The following is a 26,877-nucleotide window of genomic DNA, read 5'->3' on the forward strand; positions in this document are numbered from 1 at the left end:
ACAAAACTGTAGTGTTCGGACAGATCGCATCCTTGGACTGATATGGACCGATCAGTCCATATACAGTATACAGTTCCAACTTCATTTGATTTAAATAACCTTTTACCAAATGTGAAACGTGTTTACATGCTAATGAATTTTTCTTAAAAAAATGGGAGAACTGATTTAAGAGCAAACCACCTGTCTCCTTGAGAAATATCCCCCCCCCATCTTAGCCTGAATAGGTGTCCTCCTTAGCTCTTTCTGAGGCAGATGCACACTCAGCCCACGAGCGCCCGACCTCATTTTCATCTAAATAAGAATCGATTTCTAGCTGTGCGCCACCCACCCCCAATGCCTCTTAACTTAACCTCACTTTTCTCCCACACCTCCTCCACATCACCACGCATGCAAAATACTAATCAACCCGCGCCAAGGAGGAGAAAGAAGACGGGAGACGAGAAGAAGCTCGGGGAGATGGCCGAAACCGCCACCACTGTGCGGAAAAAAACACCCTTCGCAATTTGATCCCAGCATCACCATGCGGTCGCCACGGCGACAGGGCTCGGGGCGCGCTCGCTGCACTGCTGCGGGTACTAAAAAGCTTCACCCTCGTAGCCTCCTGTCCAAGGGGCAAGTAAACAGCGTCTCAAATGGCCGGCTCTGACTCGATGCTTATCAGTCTGAGGAGCGCGCATTGTTTCTCCCGACAGGGAAAGGTGGAGAGCGGGAGGTGGGGTTACACGAGGGGAGATGTGAATGAAACGCTCGAGCGTGAGTCGCGGGGCAGTGTTGGTGCTTCGTTCTGCCTCAGTGCCCCCCGGCGTCACTGGGAGGAGGAGGAGGAGGAGAGAGAGAGAGCGGTGGGGGTGGGTGGAGGGGTGGTGTGGTCGGAGTGGGGGAGGGGAAAGCACAGCTTGGTCATGAGGTACAAACGGGTGGTGAGAATATGAAGCACGAGCGCAGGCTGTATCAAAGGCCACCAGAGAGCAAGTTTCTTTAGAGCTGCACAAAGATTGTGCTCTAGAGACGGAGTACGGATCATTCACTGACATTTTAAAAAAGCAAGTGATAAGAACGAACATTCGAGCAAAGCGCACTTATTGATTTTAAGTAATAAATACACATATGTAGACGTTGGTTCCTGTTGGACTGACTAATCTTAGTCCACAGCCAAATTATGCTGTTAAAAATGCTTATCCAGTTAAAATCCTTTTCGATCCAGGTCAAGACTTGAGCTGTATAGGGGAAAGATTGATCTGCGTTCAGGAAGTGGAGCCATCTTAAAGCACACAGCTTAATTATTTAATCCTGCTTATATAAAGTATTTTATGGCAGCTTGAAGAAAAGTTATTTTTATTTCCATCTCCTTCACACCGGGACACTATGATTTTTAATAAACTACTACGAAATCAATAGTAAAAGCACCACAAAAAAAAAGGTATAAAAAGGTCAATATTGGTACAGTATGACAATGTAAATTAATAGCTATAGTGCCACCTAGTGTTCAGTGTTATCACCTTGGTCAATCCCACCTCACCAATCCCTGAAAATGTTTTCATTAAATTTTAATAACACATCCATCTCTCATAATAACCATTATGACCTCCACATGGATAATAGTAGGTGTAATTACCTGATCGCAATAACATCTCAGCCCGAAAGTGTTATAAATACTTGACAAAGAAAAATACGTTTGACAAGTTTAATACGCACAAAACAGGTATTTATATGTACACAACAACACACAACAGTATTTACTGCCCTGTTAAAATGGACAGTCTGGACTCGACACAGTCTGTAAAAAGCGCTGGGTCCTTTGTTAGGCATCATGGCAGGGTAACTAGGACGACGTAGCAGGCCGAGTCCCATTCAGGAGCTCCCTCGCTGGGGAGGAGGGTAGATCCTGGAGTCCAGCACTACAGGCTGTGGGGAACAGACCAGAACCAAAAACATCAGTTATCTCCACTCACTGCTTTCTTCTTTTAATTATTTATTTTTTAAGTCACTAATTCTTCTGCCCGTCATTTCTCACCCAATCTGGCACTGGTCTCCTTCATCAGTAACTGAGACTGTTCTTGGAAAGACAGAATCTCCTTCACCATCATGCACTGAGAATCCATCTATTGACAAAAAGGTAGACAAACATTAATTTTAAGGAAATGTAGCCTATTTTCTAGCTGTGCAGAGTCGTGATATTCGTAAACCTGTTATGCTCCTCGTCCCTAAAAGCCATGTAATTACGTGTAAATGTTTCAATGAGCACTGGCACATTTCAAAGACACGTTCCCTCTCCTCTTGAAATCATGGTTTCAGTAAGATCACTGCAGCTCACCAGCGCTTCCTGCTGGACAAACACTGCAACCTCAAACTTAAGGTTGTTCCTCTTATAAAAATGTCATGTACTCTCACCACCAGCTGCATTGTGCTGAGTGCTCTCTGCTGCCGGCGCAGGACCGCATGGTAATCGGGTTTATTCAGGAGAAGTTTGCTCTGGGAGGACTGGGCGAGACTGGACGCGTCTGGCGTCACAGCCCTCTTCTGTCCCTGCTCCACTCGTCTGCAGACGACACGCAACTCAAGCAAATCAAAGCCCATCAAAAGGTCTCAGCGCACAAGCAGCTCGTCATGGCTAGCGCGAGAGGCCACTCTTGTTGGTTGCTGGGCAGAACTCACCTGGCTAGTTCTTCAGCTTTGGAGCGGTGTTTGTTGAGCAGGGACTCCCAGGAAGAGCTCTCAGCCTGCAGCCTTAAGTGGTAATCACGTGACCGTCAGTTCGATGACTAAATCAACACATGTTGACAGACTCTACATGTATTTAGTTTCACCTTAAATCACAACCCACCACAAAGGCATACCTGCTGATAGTCTCCTTGGTATGTTCTAAGGCTTTCTGAATAGCAGGGTCACTACACACACACACACACACACACACACACACACACACACACACACACACACACACACACACACAAAGTCCAGGTTTAATGTCATAAAAGCATTTATGTAAGGATTGGGTGAGTGACTGGAACATGAAAAAGGTGACTTAAGGTATACTTACAAACCATTACCTGTTAGTGCTGGAGAATGAAAGTACATGTTCTTCTCTAATGTTTTTAGCCACACTGTTCCATTCCCTCTGCAGGGAATCAACTATAGATCAAGATATAAACAGGTGTCCATTACCATGTTTGCAAAATAATAATAATAATAATAAAATAGCAACATCTGTCCATGAGGTGCTGTAAACAAGTCATTGACAAAATAAAAAAGAAAACAGATTATTTCAAATTAAAATAATGCAATTTTTTCAGATGTAAATATTACCTTGTGTCTGGAGTGACTCCAAATCAGCACCAGGCATGGTAGACAGAGAGTCCTGCAGCCTCTTCACCGTGTGCTGTGTGTGCGCGCAGAAGACAAGGGGGCGGGCAAGACTGATGGTTAAAGGCAGGATCAAAGAGAAGTCTGGTGAGTGAAAAGTGAATTTACTCGCTAGCAGCGCCAAGTACCTGCATGGCAGCTTCCATTAGTCTCTCCAGCCTTTCCTCATCACGCAGGTCTTGGCTGATATATTTACACAGAGCTGGAGAAAAAAAGCCGATGAGATGAGCAGAGGGAAAAAAAAGGCGAACATCTTGCACAGTCACAACAGCGGTACCTACTAAAGAACCTCCGTGAGACTCACACTGGGAGGTGCTGGGAAGGGCAGGGAGTGATCTCCTGCCTCTGGTTGACCTGCGCCAGGATTTTCTACGCGAACAAAGGTTAAAATCTGGAGCCACATCATCCATTGCTCTCTCTCCAGTGACGTCCTGTGGATGGTGTGACCTCGCCTCGTCCGGTTGCTTCTCTCCTCCTGAAGTGGGTCTGATAGTTGGGGGGCTTAAATTACAAGGTATCTTCGGCGGAGGCTCTGGACTTGGGGTTCTGCCTGATGACGGCCTTTTAATCCCTTGCGAAACTTTCTCTGATGTGACCTGGATCAATGGAGAGACACAAGAGTAACTGGCAGCCCCAAAGGCAGGAGAAAACATGAACTTTAGGGTGGGTTTCAGTAATTACAAAGGGAAATGGTAGAGAATAAAGACGGCACAGCATCCACAGATGACCTGCGCCGTAACAGGGTTCAGGTGTGGCTCGCCGCACGGCTCCCATGAACTCGGGTCCGAGTTATTTACGTGTTATTGCGTCTGTCACACTTCCAAGCAGGCGGCACCATGGCCCAGAAACACATCACAACTAATGATCCGCTCCAGACTGTGCGGACAGATTGACACGACAAAATGGTCTCCATGTCCACCAAGAAGCTCGGTATGTTCGCGATTAACAAGCAACCCCCACCCCAAATCGCTTACCATGTGACTGATATCGCCAGGCCTGTGAAAGAGACGAAATGTTAGAATATTGTTTAGGTAGTAGCTAAAGAGTGCAAGCTTGGTTACTTTGCCAAATGACCCATTCTGCTAACATAGCTAGCTAAAAAGCTAACAACAGTTTGCTTGCAAGCTAATGGTTGTACTTATCATGCAAGACAGCTTGATTAATACTTTTACTTTATTATGAGTACGATTATTTTAAGGAAAAATATGACCGACGTCTTAAAAATGTACAAACACGCAAAATACGAACCCCACAAACTTTTCATTTGGCCGGTCCGCCATTTTCTTTCAAAGCCCGCGCGCTATCCACAACAAACGCTTTCTGCCGGTTGCACCAAAGCACTATGGGAAATGTAGTGAATATCCATACAGGACGGTGGCGTTTGTCCAGGCTGTTATGTTGTAGGCAGCTATGTTGAGTTTTTAGTCACCGAATCAGCTAGTGAACGAGATTACTTTTAATGTTGAACATTTTGTGTGTCAGTTCTGACATTCTAATTTTGACAATTTGGTATACGAGTACAGGCGACATTTAACATCCTTTAATTTAAATGGAATTCCTCAAAATAAAGCAATGGTTTTTATATATGCTTGTTTTGTGAAAATTGTGTAAAGTTATATACTGTATTTGTCTTTCATTTGAAAAGTTTCTTATCCTAAAATGTAACATACTATTACACATTACTGATGGCACTTTCATAAAAATGAACAAAAAAGTTGTTAAAACGGTTATTGCCTATAACAAAAGGGGCAGTCATGGCCTGGCGGTTAGGGAACTGGTCTTGTGACCGGAAGGTCATGGGTTCGATTCCCAGACCTAAGGCCATGACTGAGGTGTCCTTGAGCAAGGCACCTAACCCCAATTGCTCCCCGGGCGCCTGGCTAGGGCTGCCCATCGCTCTGGGCACGTGTGTGTGTGTGTGTGTGTGTGTGTGTTCTGACTGCACACAGATGGGTTAAAAGCGGAGGACAAATTTCGATTGGGATGTAATAATCACAATTGACAAAATATGGCACATTTACATTTTTACAAAAAGGGACACAACAACACTTTTGTTTTATATTTTATACGTCTGTCAGACATGTCTTTTTACAAAATAAAAACAAAGAAAATAAACAAAAAAAATAAACACTCTGCAGTTCTCTTAGAGAATGCCCCATCGATTGCGTGACTAAAACGCACTGAACACACTCATTCCACACAATACTGTTATCTTCTTGGCCATTTTGGGTGGGGGGGGGGGTGGGGGGGGGGGTTAGAGTGGATTGATGGGGAATATATAACATGAAGAGAAAAGCAACAGGGCGCAGTGAAGAAAAAGACGGAGAGAGATGGAGAATGAAGACCAGGAATGGAGGGGGGAGGGGGGTGGTTGTACAGTATTGAGTGCCACACTTGTCTGCTCCTGCTGGGGTGGGGGGTGTCAGGTTTGTAGACTTCACCCGCCAGTGACTGCACTCGTCCCTGTCTGTAGTCTGGTTGCCCGGGGCAGCAATCGCTTTGGCGACCACTCATTGAACAGTTCAGTTAGGTAACCGCAGGGTCCCTTTTCCCAGCAAGAACTGCAGGACTCTGTCCACAAGCAGGGCGGCGACAAAATCCACCACTAGGACCTGGGCTATCACCAGCTTAAACTGTAAAGACAAGGCACAAAAAATATGGATATCTGTTTAATCCGTGCCTTCTGTAAGGCAGGGTCATCATGGCATGGGGAGATAAGTGATATTGTGATATGAAGTCACCTCTGTAGGAATATCCACAAGGGCAAACTGCTCGTTAAATTCAGGTGACGACCCCATCAGCAGTCCGACGATGGCGAGTCCAGATACAGCAATGCTCCACACCAAAGGACGATTCTCAGTAAGAGACTCCATGAAAGGATGACCCTAGGAAAGACACTTCCTTTAAATTGGTGCAATTCATACTACGTCAAAGTACATAGCAGTACATATCCAAAAATACATGGTGAAAACACATTTGTGGTTTAAACAGTCTTTTTCTTAAAATGAAAATCAAAACAAAACTTAAATGATCAGTACCTTGTAGTTAATGGCAAAAGTCGCCATTTGCATGGCCATTGACATGATGTACACAGTGCTGTTGATGAGACTGGGCTCAAACTCTTTATACAGGTCAACAAACTGCTCCTCTCTGTAAGTGGAAACACAAAGTGAAATCAGGAAATGCTAAATGAGAGATGTCCATGCATCATCCCTTCTGCCTGGGCCCAGTCCAGGAGGACCACTGCCCTGCTGTAGCAGTTTGGTGGTAAGAAAAGGCTTCTGGGTGTTTCGGATAGCCAAGAACTGTAAAGTAGAGTAAAAAGCGCATGACGGTGGACTTCCAGGCTTCCTCCGTTTGTACGAATGGAGCGTGTGGCGGCAGGGAGGGTACCTGGGGGGGCTTCTGCTCTGCGCCTCCCTGTACAAGTAGACCAGACTGCAGAAGTGGACGGCGAACTGGAGAAGAACCGTCAGAACCGTGTAGAGGTTGAATATGTTGGGCAGGGGGCGCTCTTTGGACAAGGTCTTCAGGGGCTGCAGCCGACAACAAGGGCAATTATAAAACAGACAATGGCAGAAAGTGTGGCCTTTAAGAGGTCAAATGTGTCAGGGACAGGCGTGGCCTCCTGCCACCTCTCACCTTTGACCTGGAGATGAAGAGGAAGCAGCCGGCGAGCAGCAGGCCCTGAAGCGTGGCCTGGAAGTCGCTGAACTTCACGCCCTCCAGGTAGAGCACGGACTGGCTGTAGGCCAGCACCAGCGCGTTGAGGGCCAGGATCTTGAACATCTGCAGCGTGGTGACCAGGGTGCAGCGACCCTGTTTAATCACGTGGCAGACTGGGCGGGTGGGGGTGGGGGTGGGGACGGGGCGAGCGTTAGGACCCAGCGTGGGCTGCCCGAGGCCGGGGTGGCGTACTACGTGCGGCGGGCGTGTACGTTACTCACTGCACTGTATGGAGGAGAGTTTGGAGGTGAAGGGGGCTGCTATGGAGGCGTCCCCGAGCTTGACCACCTGAAGCTGGTCCTCCTCCAACTCCCGCAGCACCTGGCTGATCCGCTCCTGCAACAGAAATCACAAGGAGAGCGTCACTTTACCTGCAGCGCTGAGTTTATACCAGTCCTGTCCCGGCCCTTTAACAGACACCATGAACGCACCTTCTGGGCAGCGAGATGCTCCTCCCTCTGGGCCATCATCCTCTGCCTGGCTGCCCGCGAGGTCTGTTTATTACTCCCTGAACTCGAAGGCAATGGCCTGGGGTCACCACTAGGGGGCTCCTTTTCTCTTCCTCTTTTTTTCTTCTCCGGCATGCGTTCTGGGGCATTGGCTAATAGAGCCACTCCTAACACAGAAGAGCACAGCAGGGATGCTTAGTACCGACGCAGTTGTGGAGACATTTGCAAACATGAATAATCCTAAAATGACCTAGAGGCACAGCAATGGCATCAATCATCTCACGGAGGTGGTGTTCTCTACATATGCAAATCAGATTTACAGCATACCTCACACATTCCTCAAGTCCAAAGTGACAGTTATACTCCTTATGTATTTACTGAAGGCATCCGATATTAAAATCTCACCTATGTGGGCGTGTTTGAGTGCGCCAACGTCATTGGTCCCATCTCCACACATGAGAGTGACAAAGCCAAGCCCCTTTAGACTAGTTATAACAAACTCCTACAACACAAAAAACACATATAATGTTTTTAGGTATGACAGATGTACAATAATTTTATCCATAGCCCCAAAAGACTACTACAAAAATTAAATATATAAAAAATATATATATTTTTAAAGATATTTTGAAAGGTTTAACTGTATTACCTGCATTATCATTAGATGAGCATTTTCCTTCTACAAATAAGGTAACAAATGAGAACTCTGCTTAAAAATAAACAAACACTGCTGACCTTTTGTTTTGGACTGACACGCGCAAACACTCGCACGTGTGGCAGCAGGTCCCTGAGCAGAGAGGGGTCATAGGTCAGTCTGGTCAGGCCCTCGCCGGTGACGCAGAGGTTGTAGCGAGCGATGAGCCCCTGGATGGAGGGGGGCGGGAGGGGGACGTTCACGCTGCCGTCTATGGACTCCCAGTGCCACTCGCCTGCACAGAGGAACCGGGAGGGAGACGAGACACGTTAGCGAAGGAACACGTGAATCACCACAGGAGTCGGCAGCCGTCACGTGGAGCGTTGGGAATCTCCCACGTGGCGTGCATACCTGGAGCGAGCCCCGGCTGGAGGATCAGTGTGTGCTCCTTCTGGATGAAGTGGAGCTCCCTGGCCACGTGACACGCAGTCAGAGGGTTGTCCCCCGTGATCATTACCACCTGAGGACAGACAGACAGACGTGAGCGCGTGACAGACGGCAGTCGGCGCCCGACGGAAGGCCACGGCCGCACCGCGTTGTGGCACTCACGTGATGGGACGCCTCCAGGATCTCTCGTATGACCGTCTTGCTGTCGTTCTTGAGCGGGCAGGACACCACCATGAAGCCCGCGAAGCTCAGGTCGCACTCCAGGGCCTGCCTGCTCATCTCACGCACCTGCACGGAGGTCAAGGGTCAGCCTGCCCTCTCTGCCACACCCCCTCCGAGTGCGCAACCCCCGCACCACACTATATGGTTATATATATGTGGCTATATATCTCACTTCACAGACAGAGGGCTGAGGCGTGATTGGCTGAGTACCTGCTGGTGACTGAGGTGGCCAATCTCCTTGTAACCCAGCGCGAGGACTCGTGCTCCTTCACGCGACATCTCTTTGTGCACCTCGTCATAGCTGGCTGGGCACTGTGAAAACTGGAGTGCCACAGGTTTTAAGTATGTTACGTGCGCAAACACCACGACCCCATTTTCCCTAAAAACACCACGACCTTGACACAAACCAGAAATTCTATACACAATGTCCAAATATATATGTTTTTTTTTTTTGATCTGCTTCTAAAACAGAACCGTTAGCTACAATGTGTCCTGACGCGTGAAGAAGACCTAAAATCATGTAGCCTCATTCAGTTAGCCTGGACACAGCTTGATGTTCATATATAAATGCTCTTCACGACGAGGACGGCACGGCCGTGTCAGGGTTGGGAGTGCGTGTGCGGTGCTGAGCGAGCTCCCTCGTGAGGATCTCACCATGCTTCTAAGTGTCTCTGGAGCCCCTTTGACGGTGGAGATGTAGCACAGCTCGGTGGAGCCCTGTCTCTCGTATGAAGCCAGGACAGACATGCGCTTCAGGGCACTGGCAAAGTGGAAACGCTGGTGGATCTTCAGGCCTGGAGTCTTTATTGCACGAGGAAACACCTTCTCATCTAGTGAGAGATGAAGTCATCGTGGTAAAGAAATAAGACCCTGATAAAGACCCCGCTATACATGATTATGGACATCACCGACATTTTTTTGGGCAGGTAGAGTGACGTTAAGGTCAGATATATCTGCAAGCGCTGCACGTGCCCTCTGACCTTTAGTGAGGGTCCAATCTGCTGCGGTCAGCATGGCCTTCTCCAGCGGATCGCCCACTAGCTGCCCATCGTCGAGGGTTACCAGAGAATGGCAGGTGGCCACCACACGATGAGTGTCGAGTGGGATCTCGGACACTGGCATCACCTCTTTCCCGTCTCTATAAAGTTTAAAAAAAAAAAAAAAAAAAGACTTTTATTTTGGTGATGATTCTACGGTGTGTAACGTTGAAGCACAGGAGAGGTCATCACGCATCATCGTTATTGGTTGTCCTGACGGCGTGGGCGCGCTGGGACGTACCTCAACCCGGCCACGCCTCGCACCACCAAACTGTCACTGGTGAGAGTTCCTGTCTTATCGAAGCAGCAGACTTCCACCTTCCCTGCGAAAGGGATCCGGAAGGGTTCTGTGCAGAACACATCTGCCAACCCAAAACACACGCATCAGGGGGAGGGGCCTGTCGCAGTCGCAATGCACGGTACCACCACCATCCAAACACTGCTCACGTCTCTTGGTGTTTTTAATGTTCAAATTAAATTAGTGACGTGCATAATGAGGCTAAATATGTTTGTGCTAAGCAGTCTGCCCAGGGATAACCGCCAGACGTTATTTTTTTCTTTTCGGTTATGCGGGTGGTTTTGGGAGACGTAACGTTTTAATTTCATGTTTTCCGATCTGGGGCGGGAGCACCAGGACGTCCACCCCTTCGCTCTGTCTGCACACCTAAAGCAAACGTTTGAGACCACCGACCGGCCGCTCGAGGTGTACGAGGATCCGGGACGCCTCAGAAACGCAGTGTGTCTGCGTGAGCCCGAGGACGAGCCGGCTGTGTGAACCCCACCCCCCCCACGATGCTTTGCGGCAGCGCGACCACTCACAGAGCTTGGCCAGGGCGATCAGGGAGGTGTTGACAGCCAGCGAGAGCTCGATGGGCAACTCAGGAGGCACCACGGACGTCAGGATGAGGGTGCACTCCAGGAACAGTTTGTACTTATTCCTGCTCAGGTCCTTGGTGCCTGGGGCAGAGACAGGAAACAGGAAGGACGAGTAACGGAGGTGGCAGAGAGAGCTCCGGCCAAGATGGCCATACGTCATGTTCCAAGTGTCTCATCAGTGTGTATACAATAAATGCAGAGAATCCCCAAGTACACATATATAAGTACACGCATATGTTCATTTAATATAAAGAACAAAAGACCGTATACTAATGGATATAATGGATTTTCATTTTGCTCTATGAATGGTGTACACTGCATTAGTTCTATCGTCCTGATAACACAGAAGAAAGAGTGAAAGTCCACTCGGATGGACCCATTGTAATGGCTTCGGTTCACCGGCTGATTGATTGCGGTTGAATGTTGGTGTGGAGTGTGACTCACCCTCCACCCACACATAGACAGCTGCAGCAATAGCAAACACAAGCAGGAAGAGGATGAAGATGAAGGTCTCCAGGTTGTTGGCCGTCACCCTCTTTACTCCAAACAGAATGGTCCGCAGAAGTTTCCCCTGAGCACAGGACACCATCAGACGTTACGATTCCTCTTCTAGGTTAATAGTACTGCATCATCACGGGGTTTTAGAAAGGTGGCGGTTTCCCCTAGTCTCCTCACCTGAGAGGTATAAAACCCTGTTCGTAAAACATATGCCACACAGCCATTGTCCACAGCTGCAGTCAGAGAGAGAGAGAGAGAGAGAGAGAGATGGAAAAAATATTATTTCCATGTGAAATGATGGAGGGGGCAGTATGGGGGTGGGGGGTGTTTGGTCGTGAGCGCTCACGTTTGAGGCCCACGCTGGCCCGGAGGGGGGGGCTGTGCTGGACCACTTTAGTGCCCCCTGAGATCACGTGCAGGCGGGAGTCCGCCTGCAGGTCCAGAATCCTCTCCGGATCCAAATCTTCGACCGGCTCCTGCAGACAAAACACACACAGGGCCATGCTGAGCTGATACCGTGAAGCAATGTTGTCCCGGGTCTGCGTGGTACGGAGTTTAGCCCTTCCTCTTGTCCCACACCCCTGACCAGCGTGTGAACGCTTCAATAAGGAACCTGAACTGAGGCTATCTGGGTGTATCGGTGCAGCGTGGCTAGAAGAGGCAAACGCTCTGAAAGGAGGGAGAAGAAAGTCTTTCCGTTTGCGATAACGACACCGACCTTCATCTGAGGCACGGACTCGCCGGTGAGCATGGCCTCGTCCACGATGCAGCGGCCACGGAGCAGCAGGACGTCACACGGGACCAAGTTCTCCTGAGGAGAGCGTCCTGTGGAGAATACAGGTGCACGTGAGCGGCACGGACGCCAACTCTCGAATCACAGCCAAGCCGGAAAACATGTTACTTTGGGTTGGCAGGGAGCGGGCCGAGAGATGAATCAGGAGAAGACACCTGCGTTTTTAACATGACCTTCAAAGCAGGCTTTGGTTGGATCTATAAGGTTTTCTCGTTTAAAAAAATGGATCAGAAAGATATGGGTCAATTCTTTAATCACATGTGTGTTTAAACAAAATGGCTCTATGAAACATACCGACTGAAACAATATCTCCAGCAACAAGTTCATCACTGGATATAGGTCGCCATTTTCTGTTCCTGTAAACCTGAAGACAAATACATCCTCAGGAATCAAACACCTCAGGAATCAAACGTATCCGCTAGATGCTATTTTAAACATTTCTGCACAATAAAGGGAAAATATTTAAATATTTTGGCTACATAGTAGTAGACAACAGTCAAAGTAGGTCACATTAACATGTGTGAAACAGAAGTATAGATAAGATAATCCTTTATTAATCCCTCAGCGGGGAAAATAGCAACATTTCCCTAAAAAGAAAGTGCGTGTTGAGGGTGTTGGCAGCCTGCCACCACGGATACCTGGATCATGTAGGGTTTGTTCCCCATCCGTCGAATCTCTGACATGTTCCTCATCTGCTGCTGCACCAAAGATGCCTCGAAGGCCACCAGCATGAAGAGAGTGAAGACGCTGTAGTACCAGTATTCATCCAGACACCACAAGCCCACACAGAACACCTGCAGAACACCGACCACCTCAGACTCAACATTGAGCACATTCATCTTAACCTGGAGTAAACTCACGCACAGAGGATCTACTGTTGGAAATAACACAATCAGGCCATTCAGCACAGTATGGAACCAGATGTTAATCAAACCATACAATCAAACTAAGGGAGGAGCTACAGACACACACCTGGAAGACAAAGAACGGAGCTGTGGCTCTCTCTTTGAACAGTTCCAGGAAGTCCGGCACCACCATCTCGGCCCGGTTGGTGCCGTAGCGCTTCTCGGCCGCCCGCAGGTCCACTTCCTCCTGGTAGCCCCTCCACGTCTGGAAATAGCCCAACAGCTGGTCCACCGGGAAGGCCACGGGTAAAAAGCGTTTGCGGTCCCAGTCGAACACGTAGCGGATCTTCTGGAATTCAAAGGACAGGATTTCTTCCCCGTCCTCGTCCTGGCAGAGATTAAACGCAGGTTTTAATAAAAGGGAATAACGATTGGCTTGAAGTAAATAAACAAACATTTTGATTGGTCTGTAAAGTTGCATGGTATATAACTTTGGAAGCAGTACAACCTCTTAAGCTCATTCAATGCGAATCTCCTATGACGTTAAATAGGGAGAGCTGTCATGACCGGTGTTTGCAAACAACATGCGCACCTGCGGTCACTAAGGTCCGTCACTGCCTTACTAAACGCACGCTGGGGTCTTACCTTATCCCTCTGGAGGGTCACAAGTTCAGCAGAGCCGTTGTTAGGGGTGGGGATGACTTTTGCTAAACTGGCCTTCACTGGATCAGGTTCCTGCGAGGAACACGCAGATGGGACATTCTCACACACCGTCACACACATTCGTAGGGTCCCTCTAACCCCTAACCCCATATGCTGTTATGCACACATCACCATAAGGTCCACGGACGCCTTTTATGCAACAGTTAAAAAGGATTTTGCAGGCGTTTGTTGTCTGATGCCCTCCTACTGATTTTTTTCCAGAGGTTTATACGAAGCACTTAACATTAAAGCAATTACCTTCCAGCAGGTCAGCCAACAGTGCGCGTGCACGGACCAGTAGCCAGACAGCATCGTCAGGACGTGCGCGATCCCGATGGCGGCGAGCGCGAGCAGGCCGGCCTCCGGGTACTCGGCAGCTCCGTATACTCCCAGCCACATGTACACCCAGCCCGGATAAAGTAGCGCGACGAACGGGAGCACGGTGCCATGGAACACCCGCGGCCTGCGCCGGTAGAGCGACACGGCGCCCACCAGCTCGTCGCCTGTCCCGGTCTCCTGCTGGTGGTTCGCGGAGGGGGGAGTCGGTGGTTCCGCCGGTCCCCGAACACCGTCCGCGGCCATATTACCCCGGTTTTTAGCGTCATCCATTCTGCGTTATCCCTCCTTCTTCGGGCCCTTTCGGTTCTCCGCCCTCTCCTTTCGGGCGAAGATGGTGAACAAGGCAGCTTCTTACCGTCCTACCGTCCAGCCGCTGTACCGATTTACAAAAAACATCCAGCGGCCACACACACGACAGCTTCCGCATACGCGAACGCGCGTGCGGCCCACGTCACGTCCGGTTACCGGTGCTAGCGGCACAAAAACCTCCGACCGTCACTTTATTATTAAACAACAGCAGCAGCAGCAGCAAAAAACACGTCAAATAAATACAGCGGAATAAAAACGTAGACATTACACGACATTAATAGAATAAAAGGTAAAAACCCGTTGATTCCTACGCGCTTTGTGCGGTCCTCACAAACCGGACACGACGGGACTCGCGTGTCGGAGCTGCAGTCCGCCTGTAACCTTCACGCGTTAAACATGTGAGTGTCGTTATAGGTGTGTTTACACATTTATTAGACGTGTGAGTGTCGTTATATGTGTGTTTACACATTTATTAGACGTGTGAGTGTCGTTATATGTGTGTTTACACATTTATTAGACGTGTGAGTGTCGTTATGTGTGTGTTTACACATTTATTAGACGTGTGAGTGTCGTTATTTGTGTGTTTACACATTTTTTAGACGTGTGAGTGTCGTTATATGTGTGTTTACACATTTATTAGACGTGTGAGTGTCGTTATATGTGTGTTTACACATTTATTAGACGTGTGAGTGTCGTTATTTGTGTGTTTACACATTTATTAGACGTGTGAGTGTCGTTATGTGTGTGTTTACACATTTATTAGACGTGTGAGTGTCGTTATATGTGTGTTTACACATTTATTAGACGTGTGAGTGTCGTTATATGTGTGTTTACACATTTATTAGACGTGTGAGTGTCGTTATGTGTGTGTTTACACATTTATTAGACGTGTGAGTGTCGTTATTTGTGTGTTTACACATTTTTTAGACGTGTGAGTGTCGTTATATGTGTGTTTACACATTTATTAGACGTGTGAGTGTCGTTATTTGTGTGTTTACACATTTATTAGACGTGTGAGTGTCGTTATTTGTGTGTTTACACATTTATTAGACGTGTGAGTGTCGTTATGTGTGTGTTTACACATTTATTAGACGTGTGAGTGTCGTTATGTGTGTGTTTACACATTTATTAGACGTGTGAGTGTCGTTATATGTGTGTTTACACATTTATTAGACGTGTGAGTGTCGTTATATGTGTGTTTACACATTTATTAGACGTGTGAGTGTCGTTATTTGTGTGTTTACACATTTATTAGACGTGTGAGTGTCGTTATGTGTGTGTTTACACATTTATTAGACGTGTGAGTGTCGTTATGTGTGTGTTTACACATTTATTAGACGTGTGAGTGTCATGTGTGTGTTTACACATTTATTAGACGTGTGAGTGTCGTTATGTGTGTTTACACATTTATTAGACGTGTGAGTGTCGTTATGTGTGTTTACACATTTATTAGACGTGTGAGTGTCGTTATGTGTGTGTTTACACATTTATTAGACGTGTGAGTGTGTTTACACATTTATTAGACGTTTGAGTGTCGTTATGTGTGTGTTTACACATTTATTAGACGTGTGAGTGTCATGTGTGTGTTTACACATTTATTAGACGTGTGAGTGTCGTTATGTCTGTGTTTACACATTTATTAGACGTGTGAGTGTCATGTGTGTGTTTACACATTTATTAGACACGTGAGTGTCGTTATGTGTGTCTTTACACATTTATTAGACACGTGAGTGTCGTTATGTGTCTTTACACATTTATTAGACACGTGAGTGTCGTTATGTGTATTAGACACGTGAGTGTCGTTATATGTGTGTTTACACATTTATTAGACACGTGAGTGTTATTTGTGTGTTTACACATTTATAAGACACGTGAGTGTCGTTATATGTGTGTTTACACATTTATTAGACACGTGTCGTTATGTGTGCTTACACATTTATTAGACACGTGAGTGTCGTTATTTGTGTGTTTACACATTTATTAGACACGTGAGTGTCGTTATGTGTGTTTACACATTTATTAGACACGTGAGTGTCGTTATATGTGTGTTTACACATTTATTAGACACGTGAGTGTCGTTATTTGTGTGTTTACACATTTATTAGACACGTGAGTGTCGTTATATGTGTGTTTACAAAACAAGCTCGGTTTATACACATTTCAGTTTGTTTCCCGTTCAGTTGGTGTTTGCGCATGTTTAACCATTCAAGTTTAGCTAGCTTAGCTAATCCGCTAGTTTTTGGTAACAAACTAGGTTAGGTTTTTTATCTTTTTGATTCATTAAATGTCCTCACCTCCCATTTCTAGGTTGTATAAAGTGTTTTTTCCCTTTTCCCCTTAACTAGCGGCTAACTCGTGCTTTGCTGGGTGCACGGAAGGTGTTTCTAGAGAGCATGTGTGTTAATGCATGCAGTGTGGTCCGCTGTGAAGGTAACTGAGCTCCATGTGGTTTGTAGGGAGGCGGCGATGAGCATCACCACCAGGTTCTGCCGGAAGGAGATGGAGGAGTATGGCACCTGTGTGGCGTCTCATCCGTCCTCATGGCAACAGCACTGCGAACACCTGAAGCTGCAGGTGGCGCAGTGCACGTCATCGCAGTGCGTTTACAGTGCACATCCCCTTGTGCAGCATTAATCAAATTCACCTGTCATGCGCAGAAATGTTTACGCTAACCCTTTAGAAATTACCCCCTGTGCTGTAGTCTTTTTTTTTTTGTGTGTACTATTCGGAAATCGTTTGCCTGCTTAAGGTCTTCAATTTGTCCCATTGCTGTCTCTTCTTTTGAGCAAGTCCAGTGATCAGGAAGATCCGGACTGACTGTGCAGGAGAATTCACGGAGTTTGAACGCTGTCTACGGGAGAACCAAGCCTCCGCACAGACCTGTTCCCCATACGTCGTTCGCTTTCTGTCGTGTGCCGAAACTGTTGATATTAAAGGATTAGGTAGGCAATACGTCTATTGTAACAACCTTCATATTTTGGCCTGTAATCATTATCAGCAATATTTAACTAATTTATGTTCAGGGACTGCAGATCTGAATTGTTGTCTTGAAGGCTTGAGGATGAATACCCTCAGATCTCTTCATGAAAGATCCCTTACTAACAAGACTTCATTCTTCTCACAGCAAATGCAGTTTCTCAACCCACATGAAGCACAAGACTTGAAATTGGACCGTGGAACTTGAACTTCGTACTTCATCATGGTTCCACTTCACAAATGTTATTCAGTAATAAATGTATATTTGGACTGCTGAGCACACTTACAAAAACTTTTTTCAGTAAAAACAACAGACCTTATATAATTTAGATGTTTGGAAGATTGTTTTATATGGGTTGCAATGTGTATTGCAGGAAATGGATTTTATGCATATTTTGCCAAACATGAGATGTAGGTTTGCTGGGAATGCCAGGTTACACAGGTTTGCTGAGTAAATGACGTCTAGCAGTCTGCACTGTTCAGATTCATTGTGTGTTTTAGCATGTTTTATGAAAAAACTCCTATTCATAAAACACAATTTAAATAGAGTAATTTCCAACTGTGCCTCTAAGGATGTTTGATTCATGTGATGATGCAGGTGTCTGCTATAGACAAATGAAAATATTATTCTTCACATCACAGTCTTGTTCATGCTGTTAAACATGCGATGGTTAATCTTTTATGAGTTGTACAAGAAAAATGCTGTAAACTGCTGCATCGAGTGTTTTCGTTCAACACCTCATGGCTCCTTCACTCCCATCTGAGTCACTGTATAATATTAAACCAAGGAGTGTGTGCTGTCCCTCCCTCATGTCAAAGAGGGCAAGAGAACCACCCGCTGGCAGAAGATCTGTGAGTGAGGGGGATCTGGGGGGGTTCGAATGCCTTTGACCACAGACAGGAGGAGTGGGAGTGCAGCCCTGCGAGTCAGGACCACTGCCTGCCACGACAGACGGTCCCCCCCCCCGATCTCATCCGATGCGTCATTGAAATAAAAGGTTAACGAAATGCAAAGTTCTTCTAAGCAGGGTTGTTTTTTGTGTTCTTTTTACTTGACAACGTAGCCCAAAACCTAATGGCCAAAACGAGTCAGTATTCAAGTAGTTGCGATTATATCAACAGCCAAAATGACTGATTATATTGTAAAGGTGAAAACACAATACACAGAAACACAGTATCCACACACACACACACACAAAAAAAAACCTCACAGAACAGGGAAAACGTGTGCCTTTAAGTGATCTCCCCTTCAGCAGTTCTCCTTCTGGAAATAATTCCAAAATCAGGAATTTCCTTCAGATGCACAATTTGTTTCCGAGTTGTGTCCAGTTGCAGCTACATGGTTACATCCATTACTACCTTGGAGATTAGGTTATGTACAACTGACACTGAAAATGATAAAGGCTCTGTACATTCTTACAGTTTAAATAAGAACCATCTCACATATACAGTAAATTCATGCTGCAACATAAATATTCCAATACTGAAATTTTGCCACACAGGGGAAGCTACAAAATATTCAACAGTATCGTACAGAGAGAGAGAGACAGTGGTAATTGCATCGACAGTAATGTTAGAAACACAAGCGCAATACACTGGAGCACAATAACATTTTCTCATCACTTTGCCAAGTGCTACAAACCCCCCGAAGACTCAGGTGCTGTTTTAACACTTACAGTAAAGATAACGTGGATGCTATAAAGTACCCCTACCCTGTAACCACAAAGCTCTCGAAGCAACCCTGTTAGCTGTGTGATGACCCTGACAAGTTCCTTAATTTAAACAAAATTCTTTACAGCATTTGGCAGTTGCTACAGTTGAGAGGTGATACTTAGGACTGGCCTAAGCTCAGTCTGATATCAAGAAATCGAACATTTCTTGGTGTACATTAAAGAATCATAGTTAAAGCTCAACTACCTAATGAGTTCATTTCTAATATAATTTTCTGCAGGTGCAGTAGAAAAGGGCAAGGCCTCTAGAAAACAGATACACCTTGCTACAAAGATTCTGAATGTCTGAATATTATTACCTCAGACAGAAGCACAAATCTACCCTGTATCCAAACTCTATCGTTCTCGCTAATCTGAGATTCAGGTGTTAGGAATATACCTAATCAGATCAATTGTCTGACGTCCATTTGCCAGCATGTTGTTAACGTATGCGTCATGACAAACAGTATTCCAGTATTGATTCATTCTCCATACATCTCCCCTGACGGCAACACTTCTGCCTGTAAGACTCACCTCTCCTCTTCTGACCTTTATCACTTGGTTGAACTGTGTTTGTTTTGTCTTATTCACTCTGGTATGTGCTCTCTGGACCCTACTAAGACTCTCAAGGGGTTGGGGTTGGTAGGGTGGGGTGGACGGGGTGCAGGGATTGAGGGGTAAGGGTGGTGGGGGTGGGGGGGGGGGGGGGGGGGGGGTGGGGGGGAGCTTGTTACTTAGTGATCACAGAGTTTTGTGTTTCCCTGCTCTAATACACATGACTCATCTCATGAAGACCTGAATGTTTTTGAAGGCCCAGTCAGGTCACAGCATGGGAAACACAAAGCTATGGAAATTTATGAGAAAGTTTGCTGGACTTTTTTACTCCAGGAAAGTTTACTGGATTTAACGGTCACATTATTCCTGGAGCAAGAAATAGTGTCAGCTAAACATTTGTCTCTCTTTCTTGCAGTTTTAAAAGTGACATAAATTAAATGATTACAGGACAAACAGATTCTTTGTTTCCAAAAAACTGTCTTAATGCAGGTTATATTTGTGATTCATCTAATATTTTGGGAGAAGCTTTGACGTCATGCAAATTCCTATGCAATAAGGTTTGTGCAGTGTGTTCAGTTCATTGTAAGTGATAGATTTTAGAAATGAATATTCCTAGTTGTTGTGTGAATTAGATTTGTTTACTCCTAAGCTATTTTGTCAGATGGCAGACAGATGGTGAGGTAATAATTTGGTAAACAGCTGCCTATTCATATTTATTGTGTGCCTATGACAGTTATAAAAGTGTATGTGCATGTTGATGGCATGCACAGTTGATACGGGTTTAACCGCGATGGTGCTGTTGCTCTTGACTCCATGAGGCTCGTTAGTCCAATCCTAGATTATGGAATTTCCTGTTTGTTATGTAACTGTATGAATGGAGTGGCTTCATGTATATCATGATTTACACAGCGCTGTAAGGTCCTGCAGTTCCCGCGGTGGGGGGCTGGGATTCCAGCAGGACACTCTGTGTTCTGCCCCTCCTGCTGATGGTGGAGGAGGAGTTAGTCTGGGGTCAGAGGTGAAGAAGGGGTCATGAGGTGAAGTAGGAGTTTTGCATCGAATAGAGGCGGTCAATCGGATTCCCCACGCGTCCCGCCAGGACCCCTCCTTCGGCCGTCGCCAGGAGACAATCGCCAAGGTGACTGAGGCTTCCATCGCTGTCCAAGTCGTGGAACACCGCTTCTGAGTCTGGGAGAGTGAGGAAGACAATGAAAGACGAAGCACAGGGAAGGAGGCGGAGCTGAGGAAGGAGGCGGAGCTGAGGAAGGTGGAGCCTGTGGAGGTGGCGGCGCACGTGGGTCTCTTACCGTAGGGGTGCATCTGCTCCGGGCCCAGCTGGGGAGGCGTGAGGCCGTGACGGAACTGCTCGCCCCCGTAGATGTTGGGGTCCAGGGCCAACAACTGCTGGCGGGGCAGAGCGGAGTAGGACAGCATGCCATCCAGGCCATGACTGCTGGACCCATCTGAAAGAAGGACAGCGTGTATATCTACTGTGTGTGTGTGTGTGTGTGTGTGTGTGTGTGTGTGTGTGTGTGTGTGTGGGCGTGTGTGGGCGTATTGTTGTTCATGTACACATGAAAAGTGCTTTTTGTAATCTCTATGTATCTATATCTATCGATGTAATTTACATGGATGTAAACTCAAATCAAATATTTCTCTGTACACACACACACACACACACACACACACACACACACACACACACACACACACACACACACACACACACACACACACACACACACACATTTCCATGCAGACAGTCCAGCTCCTCCCCACTGTCCATGCACCCGGCGTCTCACCCTCACTGTCGTCGTTGCTCTGGCGCCCCCCTCTACTGGGCCCCCTGCGGCCCATCTGCTCCTGCTCCTGCTGCTGCTGCTGCTGCTGCTGCCTGCGGGCGATCTTCTTCATCTGCACAGACACCGCCCGTCACAGCTGCCCCGCACGACCCCCACCACCACCATCACAACCCCCACCCCATCACCTCCACCATCAACCCCCACCACCACCCCCACTATCACCACCATCACAACAACCACTGATGTACTGATGTGGAATCAATTTGATGTGGAAGTTTATCTTTCTGCATCATGCCGTTATCTGCTCATGCATAAGAGCACATGGTGCACAGTGCAAACATGCACGCACACACACACACACACACACACACACACACACACACACACACACATACACACACACACGCACCCAGCTGACTCACCTTTGCTCTCTGGTTCTGGAACCAAACTTGCACGACCCGCACCGTCAGCCCCGTCTCCGCTGCCAGGGTCTCTCTCACCTGACGGGCAGGGACATATCTTTAATTCTCTGGAATGTTCCGAGCCCCCCGGTGTGGGACGGAGCGGTGGGCGGTGTGTGTGGGCGGGGCCACTCACCTTGCGGCACGGTTTAGAGGAGACCTCGAAGGAGGCCTTGAAGGCTCGGCGCTGCTGCGTGGTCAGAATGGTGCGTGGCCGCTTCGACCTCTTGTGCTCCTTGCTGTCGTCTCCGGCCTTTCCTCCAACGGAGCCGCTGCCTCCCTCCTCATCTTCACTCTTCACTGCACGGAGGAGGGGCGGAGACAGACTCACGCGGTCATGTTGCTACACTCTACTCCTCTTGGGCAAAGCCAGATGCAAATACGTGTACGAATGTCCTGTTACTTCAGCGGCTATACCAGGCCACTCTGACACCTTTTAACACCTCTGGCCAACCAGAGCCCCCGGAGCGTGACCTTTGACCCACCTGACTCCGTGGGGGCGGGGCTGATGGCGGCCAGCATCTCCCGCTCCTTCTCGTAGTCGCCGCGACAGAGCAGCTGACCCTCCTTCAGCACGAACTCGTCGCCGCGCTGCAGACGTCGCTCGCACTCGCAGCAGCTGAAGCAGCCCAGATGGTAGACCTGCCCCAGCACGCGCATAATCAGCTCCGACCGGCCAATCACCTGCAGGCACGCACTGCACTTCCGCACGAAGAGCCTGACATGGGCGCGCGCACACACACACACACACCAAGCGCGCAAACACACACATCCCAGAAAGCCAGAGATTTAACTATGTTTAACAACCACTGTATACATTTCACAGCATGTTTGGATAGGAGGAAAATTTTCTGCAAGATGACACATTCTTAACTCCGTTAACTATTGGATTTGCCTCTGATGCGTTCTTGAGCCTCTGAATAGACCCTTCTTGGAATAAGCCCATTTTGGAAAGGCTGTGCAATGTTTTAGGTACGACACTGGGGGGCAGCACTTGACAATGAACTGATCAATTAAACAAGCGTGCAATAACGTTCACATCCAACTGATAACAGAGCAAGGGTCTAAAATGAAAAAGCCGAAGGGGAGTAGCAGATCTAAGAGGCATTATATCTGCATACACAATGATCAGCCATGATCAGTCCACCCACATCTCTCTACACAACCACGATGATCAGCCGTGATCAGTCCACCCACATCTCTCTACACAGCCACGATGACTGGTCCACCCACATCTCTCTGGATATACAGCCAAGATGATCAGTACAGCCACGATCAGTTCACCCACATTTCTCTGGATATATAGCAGAGATGATCAGTACGGCCACGATCAGTTCACCCACATCTCTCTGGATATATAACAGAGATGATCAGTACGGCCACGATCAGTTCACCCACATCTCTCTGGATATATAACCGAGATGATCAGTACGGCCACGATCAGTTCACCCACGTCTCTCTGGATATACAGCCACGATGATCAGTTCAGCCATGATCAGTTCACCCACGTCTCTCTGGATATACAGCCACGATGATCAGTTCAGCCATGATCAGTTCACCCACGTCTCTCTGGATATACAGCCACGATGATCAGTTCAGCCATGATCAGTTCACCCACGTCTCTCTGGATATACAGTCACAACGATCAGTTCAAACATGATCAGTTCTCCGATGTCCCTCTGGATGGTCAGCTAGCCTGGGTTTACTCACGACCACTAATGTGCACTGTGCCCTTCAGACTTTCCCCTTTTCATGAAGTCTTCTCCCCAACAAGTCAATTCTTTTTAAAGGCACAGTGCTTTCACTACTAAATTCTTCTTAAACCCTCCATTCTTGTGCTGATTCTGCCCTCCCTCCATGACGGGTATTTTCTGCCAGAAGTCCCCATCCTCCCTCTCTCCCTCCTGCTTGCCCCACACAGCTCAGTGAAACTAATAAAGACAGGATTAATTAGATTGTTGTTTAAACAGTGCGATGCCCAGACAGACGCTATAAACTCATAACCAGGGATTGAGGCTAGCATGGGGTTAATCTCTCCTCTCTCCTTCTCACACACCCAAATAAACACAGCATACTCACACACACACACACACACACACACACACACACACACACACACACACACACACACAAATGTATGCACATGCACACACACATATATACACACACATACACACACACACACACACACACACACACACACACACACACACATACACACACACACACACGAATACACATGGGTACACTCACGTGTATTGACAGGTACCTGCTGTGGTGCCAATATGTAGTGGCATCATGAATGAGGAAGCTTATCTTTGCGCACATGTAATTAACTTTCATTACTGACACACACAGACACACGCCAAAGCTGGCAGGATACGAAGCAACAGGCTGTTCACAATGTAACATACACAAATTGGTCCCAGGAAATGACATATGCACTGTCTAAACAATACATTTCAAAAAGGGAAACACCTGTAAAACACGGTCAACACGAAGATGAAGGTAATAAACGAAAGTGTGTGTGTGTGTGTGTGTGTGTGTGCTCGCAGGAGAGAGATCCAACCAGAAAAGGCAATAATGTCAGTGAGCAGCAAATAATTAAGAGCAGAGAGATGAAATACACTTTTACACATGCAGATCATAACAGAGCAATACAGGAAAGCCTGTTTGTGTGTGTGTGTGTGTGTGTGTGTGTGTGTGTGTGTGTGTGTGTGTGTGTGTGTGCGTGCGTGCACGGGGGTAAGTGTTGAAGAACCCTCACTGAGTGAGAAGAAGGTGTTATTCCCCAAATCTGGCGAGTGGTGAGACAGCCAGGTGCACACATAAAAGCGTCTAATCTGCACGAATGTGATGATCCTGTCCGAAACGCAGCTGCTACGGCTAATCTGTCTCAATCCATCTGCCAAACCGGCCAAATTACACCAACCTCTACTTAACAAACCCATACCAAGGCACCGAAGCTCTCTGCTCGCCGTCACCCAGAGCAACAGATCCTCCAACCAAAATCACCAAACCAACTCAGCATAAATTTATCATCGTGAGAACTGGGGCGGGTGGGGAGAGACGATGGCCGTGTGATGACGGCTCAGATGAACGGTGCTGAAGACGAGGCCTGAAGACCAGGACACAACAAAAGCCCAGTGTCAGACGGTCCTGCGGGAGCACTATTCTACACGACAAGTGATACCACTTAAACAGCATTCATACGCCACTCAAAAGTAATCAAGTAGCACTCAAATCGCACTCAAACGGCGTACACATAGATTTCAGACGAGGACGCACGAACAAACTGAGGGTTCCGTGCAGAAAAGGATACTGAAGCTTAATAAATTCAGCATCTTGTCACCGTGCCATACTCATGAGGTTTCTGTGTGCACTCAAACATTCACTAGAGCTTTGATCTCTCAGGAGTAAAGGGGTTAACTGTGATTATGACCTCAGGGAGAATGGGAGTGAAGCTTACCTTCCCAGGCAGCAGGTAGGTGCCCATGCCGACATACTGTCAGTCTGGTGAAGCTTAACGCGAATCTGAGAGGAATCTTTCTGAATCGCCGGGACGGGTGGTTGGTCTGCAATCGAATGCTTTTGTTTGTACACGGTCAGAAATATCGCGAGCTTTTGTGTTTGTTAGGAATCAATACGTAAATCATGCATGTAGATATAATTGCTTAGTTGGTGTGCATGTGTGTGTGTGTGTGTGTGTGTGTGTGCATGGGCACATGTGCGTGCGTGTGTGTGTGTGTGTGTGTGTGTGAGCGGATATTGCTGTGAAGCATGGTGGCTCTGCGCCAGGGTTCAGTAATCACATCATCTCCTTTTATTAAATCTCACTGCACTGCTCCTGCGTTATTAAAATCTCCCAGCATTCTCCACAACGCTCACCCACTACACCCCCTTAACAAACACACACTCTCCCGCACACGCACTCCCACACACACTCAGACACAAGCATAAATATACGCAAAGATAATAAACAAACTCCAACAGGTAGGTGATGAATGCATACATCAACCAACTCGCAGTCAAATCAGTCAGAGACAATGACAGAATATGTCCAGTACTGACAGCAGTGTTTCTGGGTAAAATAATATAAACAAGAAAGCCATTCGAAATAAATAGTAAACACTGATTCCGTTATCACTAAAATCAATTAACTACCTTTGGGCCCATTAAGAGGTGGATCTAAATAAGCAGCAACACTTAAATTGTGCCTTATATTTTTTTAATTAGGTGAATATGATTAGGTAGTCAGAAAAAGACTGAAGGAGTAGTCATGGTAACCATGTCTGTAAAACACAGCAGAGCTGAGGAACACCTGCTGGATGTTACGGCCCACCTTGCCTAAGGCCCTCACGGCAGGAAGAGCTCCTACATCTTCCTATACTTCTTCCCATTTACATTTTACGTGTTGTCTCGGTGGAAATATTTTATCATTAATCGTCAGCAAGGGTCCACGACCACTTAAAAGAACATGTCGATGTGAAGGCGGGCGTAATTCCATGGCGACAGAGGACTGGAGGTCTGAAAATGCCCCGGCGACAGTCTGACACGTTTGTCTGCGTTTCTGTCTGGTTTCTGCAGTTTTCTGCTAGCCTCACAGTACGAGCTACTGTTGAAGCATCGAAGACGCAGCCGCTGTGAAGCTACGAATGACCTCCCGATCAGGCCAGGCCAAAAGGGCACAACCATGTCACAACGCACCGTGATTGACAGCACTGTTATCCAATCAGACGTTTTGTTGCTCCAGAAGCTGAAGGGTTTTCTCTTCTCACCAGCCAACTGATGCTGCTGAGATGACAAGCACCATGGTGGGACAGTGGGTGACCAGAGGCTATGAAATATATGATGACTGATCCCATGACCTGCATATTATTTACATAAGCTGAATCACCATAGCGTAGTTGTTTATGTAGTGTGGGATACTCCAAGGTGTACAGATTAAGTGTGACATGTGGAGAGGTGTGTCTGTACGAGGCGAGAGTGAACCTGTGTGTGTGTGTGTGTGTGTGTGTATGTGTGTGTGTGCATGCGCGAGCATGCATGTGTGTGTCTGTGCGTGTGTCTGTGCGTGCGTCTGCGCGTGCATCTGTGTGTGCGTACGTGTTTGGATAAAACAGCTAATCCCCAG

At 47.2% G+C, this 26,877-nt stretch overlaps 4 protein-coding genes across 5 annotated transcripts in view; 1 reads left to right on the plus strand and 3 right to left on the minus strand.

The window, feature by feature from the left end:
• Nucleotides 1-1,670: 1,670 nt before the first annotated feature.
• dsn1 (DSN1 component of MIS12 kinetochore complex) lies at nucleotides 1,671-4,743 on the minus strand. Its single transcript, XM_077007847.1, has 11 exons — nucleotides 4,612-4,743; nucleotides 4,338-4,359; nucleotides 3,668-3,959; nucleotides 3,492-3,565; nucleotides 3,307-3,379; nucleotides 3,051-3,132; nucleotides 2,838-2,888; nucleotides 2,656-2,727; nucleotides 2,392-2,539; nucleotides 2,015-2,102; nucleotides 1,671-1,905 (listed from the first exon to the last, which is right to left on the minus strand). Exons 1-11 carry the CDS (start codon nucleotides 4,641-4,643, stop codon nucleotides 1,823-1,825), a joined length of 1,017 nt encoding a protein of 338 aa, XP_076863962.1. The 5' UTR covers nucleotides 4,644-4,743; the 3' UTR covers nucleotides 1,671-1,822.
• Nucleotides 4,744-5,416: 673 nt separating this feature from the next.
• On the minus strand, nucleotides 5,417-14,346 carry atp13a1 (ATPase 13A1). The gene is made up of 25 exons (XM_077010012.1): nucleotides 13,851-14,346; nucleotides 13,536-13,625; nucleotides 13,018-13,278; nucleotides 12,684-12,839; nucleotides 12,340-12,409; nucleotides 11,971-12,077; nucleotides 11,599-11,728; nucleotides 11,430-11,485; nucleotides 11,199-11,325; nucleotides 10,698-10,835; nucleotides 10,120-10,240; nucleotides 9,822-9,979; nucleotides 9,496-9,671; nucleotides 9,052-9,162; nucleotides 8,782-8,907; nucleotides 8,584-8,692; nucleotides 8,274-8,467; nucleotides 7,944-8,040; nucleotides 7,521-7,705; nucleotides 7,311-7,425; nucleotides 7,006-7,202; nucleotides 6,757-6,899; nucleotides 6,402-6,513; nucleotides 6,105-6,248; nucleotides 5,417-5,996 (listed from the first exon to the last, which is right to left on the minus strand). The coding sequence occupies exons 1-25, from the start codon at nucleotides 14,199-14,201 to the stop codon at nucleotides 5,886-5,888; spliced, it is 3,585 nt and encodes a 1,194-aa protein (XP_076866127.1). The 5' UTR covers nucleotides 14,202-14,346; the 3' UTR covers nucleotides 5,417-5,885.
• A 45-nt stretch (nucleotides 14,347-14,391) lies between these two features.
• chchd5 (coiled-coil-helix-coiled-coil-helix domain containing 5) lies at nucleotides 14,392-17,931 on the plus strand. Of its 2 annotated transcripts, none has more exons than XM_077010013.1 (4): nucleotides 14,392-14,638; nucleotides 16,586-16,837; nucleotides 17,031-17,182; nucleotides 17,365-17,931. In XM_077010013.1, the coding sequence occupies exons 2-4, from the start codon at nucleotides 16,644-16,646 to the stop codon at nucleotides 17,388-17,390; spliced, it is 372 nt and encodes a 123-aa protein (XP_076866128.1). In that variant the 5' UTR covers nucleotides 14,392-14,638; nucleotides 16,586-16,643; the 3' UTR covers nucleotides 17,391-17,931. The 2 variants fall into 2 exon arrangements, with proteins under 2 accessions (XP_076866128.1, XP_076866129.1); XM_077010014.1 differs by having other exon boundaries at nucleotides 14,402-14,638; nucleotides 16,697-16,837.
• A 1,722-nt stretch (nucleotides 17,932-19,653) lies between these two features.
• lmx1al (LIM homeobox transcription factor 1, alpha-like) overlaps nucleotides 19,654-26,877 on the minus strand; it is an 18,415-nt gene continuing 11,191 nt past the window's right edge. Inside the window, exons 5-10 of the mRNA XM_077010021.1 lie at nucleotides 22,229-22,461; nucleotides 21,880-22,043; nucleotides 21,705-21,782; nucleotides 21,283-21,394; nucleotides 20,788-20,943; nucleotides 19,654-20,668 (exon numbers count right to left, since the gene is read on the minus strand). Of these exons, the coding sequence (XP_076866136.1) occupies nucleotides 20,511-20,668; nucleotides 20,788-20,943; nucleotides 21,283-21,394; nucleotides 21,705-21,782; nucleotides 21,880-22,043; nucleotides 22,229-22,461 (901 nt within the window). The 3' untranslated portion in view covers nucleotides 19,654-20,510. The remainder of the gene's footprint in view (nucleotides 20,669-20,787; nucleotides 20,944-21,282; nucleotides 21,395-21,704; nucleotides 21,783-21,879; nucleotides 22,044-22,228; nucleotides 22,462-26,877) is intronic.

This window comes from Brachyhypopomus gauderio, chromosome 6 (genome assembly GCF_052324685.1).
Source record: "Brachyhypopomus gauderio isolate BG-103 chromosome 6, BGAUD_0.2, whole genome shotgun sequence".
Classification (NCBI taxonomy): Eukaryota; Metazoa; Chordata; class Actinopteri; order Gymnotiformes; family Hypopomidae; genus Brachyhypopomus; species Brachyhypopomus gauderio.

Bases quoted from the DNA above. Each gene is read 5' to 3' on its own strand.
- dsn1 (XM_077007847.1), bottom strand. From the start codon at position 4,643: ATGGCGGACCGGCCAAATGAAAAGTTTGTGGG. The intron at 3,566-3,667 runs GTGAGTCTCACG...TTTTTTCTCCAG, and splicing joins CCTTCCCAGCACCTCCCAGT to CTCTGTGTAAATATATCAGC. The intron at 2,889-3,050 runs GTAATGGTTTGT...GTGTGTGTGTAG, and splicing joins TCATTCTCCAGCACTAACAG to TGACCCTGCTATTCAGAAAG.
- atp13a1 (XM_077010012.1), bottom strand. From the start codon at position 14,201: ATGGATGACGCTAAAAACCGGGGTAATATGGCCGCGGACGGTGTTCGG. The intron at 10,241-10,697 runs GTGAGTGGTCGC...TTGGGTTGGCAG, and splicing joins GATCGCCCTGGCCAAGCTCT to ATGTGTTCTGCACAGAACCC. The intron at 6,900-7,005 runs GTGAGAGGTGGC...TGTCGGCTGCAG, and splicing joins TCTTCATCTCCAGGTCAAAG to CCCCTGAAGACCTTGTCCAA.
- chchd5 (XM_077010013.1), top strand. From the start codon at position 16,644: ATGCATGCAGTGTGGTCCGCTGTGAAGGTAACTGAGCTCCATGTGGTT. The intron at 16,838-17,030 runs GTGCGTTTACAG...CTTTTGAGCAAG, and splicing joins GCGCAGTGCACGTCATCGCA to TCCAGTGATCAGGAAGATCC. The intron at 17,183-17,364 runs GTAGGCAATACG...TTCTTCTCACAG, and splicing joins TGTTGATATTAAAGGATTAG to CAAATGCAGTTTCTCAACCC.